At 42.8% G+C, this 5,305-nt stretch overlaps 1 protein-coding gene across 1 annotated transcript; it reads left to right on the top strand.

Annotated features, from left to right (window-relative positions):
* Window positions 1-375: 375 nt before the first annotated feature.
* LOC309547951 (uncharacterized protein) lies at window positions 376-1,557 on the top strand (the record flags this gene model as incomplete). Its single annotated transcript, XM_082247947.1, has 1 exon — window positions 376-1,557. The coding sequence occupies one exon, from the start codon at window positions 376-378 to the stop codon at window positions 1,555-1,557; it is 1,182 nt and encodes a 393-aa protein (XP_082104073.1).
* Window positions 1,558-5,305: the final 3,748 nt, after the last annotated feature.

The raw sequence follows: 5,305 nt of genomic DNA, 5'->3' as shown, positions 1-5,305 counted from the left end.
CGCAGGTTTGGTCTTGGGGACATGTTTTGTTCGTATGTGAATGTGATGTATGATGACATTTGTAGTACGGTGTTGGTGAATGGCTGGAAAACTGACCCTTTCCCTGTTCTCTCTGGGGTCAGACAAGGCTGCCCTCTCTCACCTCTGCTTTTTGTTTGCTGTATAGAGCTCTTTGCCGAATGCATCCGACAGAACCCAGAGATCAGAGGGATCACCGCACCGGGACCGGACAGAAGGGTTGTCAAGTGCTCACTCTACATGGACGACGTAACGGTGTTCTGTGCTGATCAGCGCTCCATCGACTCGCTCGTCCAGACCTGTGAGGACTTCGGCAAAGCTTCAGGGGCAAAAGTCAACTGCGGGAAGTCGGAGATCATGCTCTTCGGAAAGTGGTTCCTGCCTTCTTCTGCATCAATCCCTTTCAGCATCAAGGCGGACTTCATCAAAATTCTTGGAGTTTGGTTTGGAGCTGAGGGCGCAGCCCTGAAGTCTTGGGAGGAGAGACTGTCCAAGATGAGACAAAAGTTTGGACTATGGAGCCTCAGAGAACTCACCATCGAAGGGAAAACACTGGTACTCCGCAGCGAGATCCTCCCTGTGTTGCAGTACCTCGCCCAGGCCTGGCCCTCTCGGGTCAACACCTGCAAGGCCATCACCAGGGCGGTGTTCCACTTCATCTGGGGCTCCAAGATGGACAGAGTGAAGCGAGCAGTCATGTTCAAGGAACCCCTCAAGGGCGGTAAGGGCGTGCCCGACATCGCAACGTTACTGGGGGTGTTCTTTGCCTGCAACTGCATCCGCAGAACTTTGATTGACAGAACTTCGGACTCTGGAGGCAACTCCATGTCCCGTTTTTTCCTCCTGCCTCTCTGGAGGTCCCTTGGATGGGACAAATGGGACAGCTCCATCCCCTACAACTGGGACACTCCTTGGTACTACTTGGACACTTTCAAGTTCATCAAGGAGCTGGGGCTGCATGGAGTTAAGCCCGACTTGTGGAAGCCAAAAACTATCTACAAGTTGATCAGAGCATCGGACATTGCTGAGACTGTTCCAGGCCTCCCTTCAGCCACTTGCAAAGTGGTCTGGAGGAATGTTTCTTCAAAGAGACTCACCAACAGGCATAAAGATCTGGCGTGGATGGCTGTCCAGGGGGGTTTGCCACTCAGGACATTTATGCATGCCAGAAACTTGTGCAGATACAGACACTGCCCCTTTTGTATCATCCATGAGGAAACGTCTTACCACGTTTTCTGGGAGTGCTCATTTGCACAGAGCCTGTTGAGGGCCTTGGAACCTGAACTGAGAGACTTTGTCCCACAGACTGCCATCACACATTTTGCTGTGCTGAATGGTCTTTTTCATGGGACTTTTTCCCAAGAGGACATTGACAACGCCTGGCGGGTGTTGTGCTGCTTTAAGGACGCTTTATGGTGCGCCAGAAAGCGCCTTATCCACCAGCGGGAGAGGATGTCCATTGAGGACTGTCGCAGACTGGTTCACAGTCTGCTCAGAGACTATAACCTGATGGATCTCATGGAGGAAAAGGAGGTCTGAAGATTTCCCCTTCCCCCACTCTCCCTTGTGTGTCTTTGTCCATTCAATAAAGCTTCGGGCCTGTGATTTCATTCCCCTCCCCTTACCCCACTCTCCCACTCCCCTATCACACCTGTTGCTTTTTGAAATGTAATATTGTTTGATTGATTCATGCTACGTATAGATAACGTTTCTTAGTTTCATGCTTATAGGGGTATTGCGGCGTCATGCATGATGTGATGGCTCGGGGTATCCTTACTCCGCACACCACATCAGGCATCATACCGCAGAATGAATGTATGTGATTGAATGTATTTATTAGTATGACCGGAAATGTATTGTAATGTAGTGTATTTATGCGCTGCGTCGCAGTACAGGGGAGAATGTACCCCGACAAAAGTATTGTTTTTTGTATATCTTTTATGCAAATAAAGATTACATTTTCAACCTCAGTCAAATATGTCAAATTTGGACTCATCTGTCCAGACCGCCTTTATTCTGTACACTATATCTTCTGTGTATGTGCATAGGTAAGTCACTTGGTCTTGTTTCCAGTCTTCCATCAAGACCACTTCTGTCCAGACTTCTTCGGACTGTAGATAAGTGTACCAGGGGACCCACAGGTTTCTGACAAGTCTGAGGTAATAGTGTCACTGGACATTTTCCAAAGGTAAATAAGCATGATGTTTTTTTTATTTTTTTTTATTTATCACTTAATGAGTACTTTGCATAAATGATGCATCTGATCATCCATGGGTTTTTTTTTTTTTTTAATCTTTTTTTTTTCCTCACTTAATAAATATATTGCATATTAGATGCATCTGATCACTCGTGTTTTTTTTTTTTTGTGATATCACTTAAGCTATTACTACACAATTGAAGTTTTGGAACACATGTGGATTTTTTTATTTTTTTTGCGTGTTTTAGGGGTAACACTATTTATGATAACATTGCACAATTGTTGTATTGGAGCACGTGTGAAAATCCCTGATATTTTTTCATTCACCTATGTGTAATTTACAAGCTGGAGAACAGGGGATGTGTATTGTATTTTTGTTTTGTTTGTATATATATTTTATGTATTATTGTGTTGAAAAATTAATAAAAATTTAAATAAAAAAAAAAAATAGTCAGGTGATAATACATATTCTGCAGTAATCCTTGGCCAACCACTGCATGGTTGCTGCTGTACTCAGCTTAGTCATGTGAAGAAGGCAATAAGGCAATATGCCTAGCTGAAACTCCTGGAAAAAGCCCACACAAATATAGGAAGAACATACAAACTCTATGTAAATCGAATGCCAAGTGGGATTTACATGCTAGGAATAGAGATGTATGAAATTATTTTGAAGAAATTAATTTAGCTGTTGACAAGATTTTGCCAAAGCTATACCTCTCAATTTCGCTCATTGAGCTGCTTAGACAAAATTACTTAAAAATAAAAAATCTATTTTTCTTTGTTTAGAGGGTGTGTTGTTTTTGTTGGGGGATTTAGAGTAGAGTAGTTTAGTTTATTTAATTTAGTCTTTTTTGTATTTGTGTTTTTTTTTTTTTCTTTTATCTTATTTTGTATGTACAGTATGTATACTGTATGTGTATGAGAGAGATGCCTAATATGTTTTGTGCGGTCAATGTCTATTTTCATTAGGTTTTCTATTATTTTGTATACATATACAATGAGTGTGCATTTAGCTTCCTTTTTGTCTATCCAATGCAGACTGTTTAAAGAAAGCGCCCCAGCAACCACTCACTCAGATCCTGATGACGAAAAGTTGAACCTATTGCCCTTAAAAATTTGTATTTGTGCATTTTATGAAATGCAGAGGAAATTTGTGAAAAAGATTGCGATAAACTCCCAGCTCTTCCCATCCTGCCATCTTCTACATCGCTTTCAGTCTGTCATGAGACCGAGGTGAACCATACCAGATAGCAAGCAATTGTGCTGAAAGTTTGAAGATGACTTGCTAAGCTATTGCTAGACTTGCCAGGCTTCATAAGTTTTTTGCACATTTGCAAGTCCGCATTGAATGACTCCAGATCAACTTCTTCTGCAAACATTCTGCAAGTCTGCTGCAAGTTCTGGTTCAGTTATTTTGTGCAATAGTCATCCCACCACAGGGGTCACTGTGGATGAACTTTCATGCTGTAGACCTGCAGAGCTCTTGCTGTAGACTCACCACTGCAACTTTGCTCTTTCTAGAGACTTGCCATTCAAATTTGCTACGAATTGGAAAAGTGACAACTAGAACTTGTGCTTCAAGGGCTCTGCTAGTGTAGCAAGTTAACAACAGTGCCACAAATTTGTGGCAAGTTATCCTTGCTATCTGGGATGGGACCATGGAGACACGAGCAGGAATATGTCAGTGTAAAACCATGAAAAATGATCAGGTAGCTTCCCAGCCACCCTAAATATTTCTATCTGCTTACTTTGAAATTTAATAAATAAAAAATCAAAAACAAGCTCACGGCTTTAACAGCCACAATACTTGGCTCAAGCCTTGGTGTTTTGGTGCGCCTCCACTATCCCACTGTACAACGAGATGCCTCAACAGTGCAAAGTCCAGTGCTCCCCTTGGAACGCAGAGAGAGAGGACATACCAAAGGTCCAAAGTCTGGGCTTGGTGGATAATTCTTTGCATGCAGTTGACAGCAGAGCCTTACCCTAAGGTACATTAGTGTCTTATTTTCTTCTGTACTGACATACAAGAGCATTCATGGGTCTCCATGATGAAGCAGCCTACTGGAAGTGGTCGCAGTGACCAGCTAGCAAACAAGGAGACCAGGATAACTGAGAGGACATCAAACAAAGCGCATACTGCTTTAGGTGGAATTAACATATGCTCTGATCACTGCTCTGTCATTCATTCCAAGCCTAGAGTGCCCACTCAGCTTGTAGGCAGGGGCAGTCTGCTTTATCTACGACAGGTGGAACTCTTCTGCGGTGGCACCATTGTTGGAGAGGAAGTCACGAGGAACAGTGTTCATCTATGGTTTACTGGGTCACTGTGTGAGCTATCCTATCCATGTGACTCTGGTGGCCATCTTAGGATAGGCAGCTTTGGCATGCATTTGCAAGTGGGCAGTGTAGGGAAAGATACCCTGCCTGTAAGGGACAGGGTTAGCGGTAGGCAGAGGTTTCTGGCGAGGAAGGAAAGCGTAGGGTCTGCTACTCTTCTGGACATCTCCTGGATTAGGCACAAAATGGCCAGTCCTCATTCAGCTCTTTACCGGCACTGTGAGTCCGGTTGAGCATCTTTCCATTCTCTTTGCTGAAACCGTGGGCACACCCAGTTGGGCGGTCCTCCCTCTGGACTTTGTTGGGAACTGCTACTGCATTACTTCAATACAAATTCTCTATTGCACCCGACTGTGTAAGTTATTGCTGCCACACCACCCCCCACCTACCTACAAGCTTGTCAGCCATCAATCATCCTGGATAAAGGTCTGGGACAGTCCCTGGCAATAATTACGCACTTAAAATTTGACATGCTGGTTGTTCCCAAGTTGATCCATCGATTAACTTGGGAACAACCAGCATGTTGGACTTTTCTATTTTAGTTTCTATTCTATTTTATTCTATTTTGTTTTATTCTATTCTATTGTTTTCTATTCCTTTATATTCTATTCTAAACTATTATTTTCTGTTTTAATCTACTCTGTTTTATTCAATTTTATTCCACGCTATTCTGTTTTTTTCTATTATATTCTGTTTTATGCTATTCTATTTTTTTCTAATGTTTTATTTCCATTTCAATTCAATCCTTTTTAT

Source organism: Pelophylax lessonae (assembly GCF_965119305.1).
Source record: "Pelophylax lessonae genome assembly, chromosome: 2".
Taxonomy (NCBI): domain Eukaryota; kingdom Metazoa; phylum Chordata; class Amphibia; order Anura; family Ranidae; genus Pelophylax; species Pelophylax lessonae.
The sequence above is the reverse complement of the archived record's forward strand: the minus strand, read 5'-3'. Positions and strand labels throughout refer to the sequence as shown.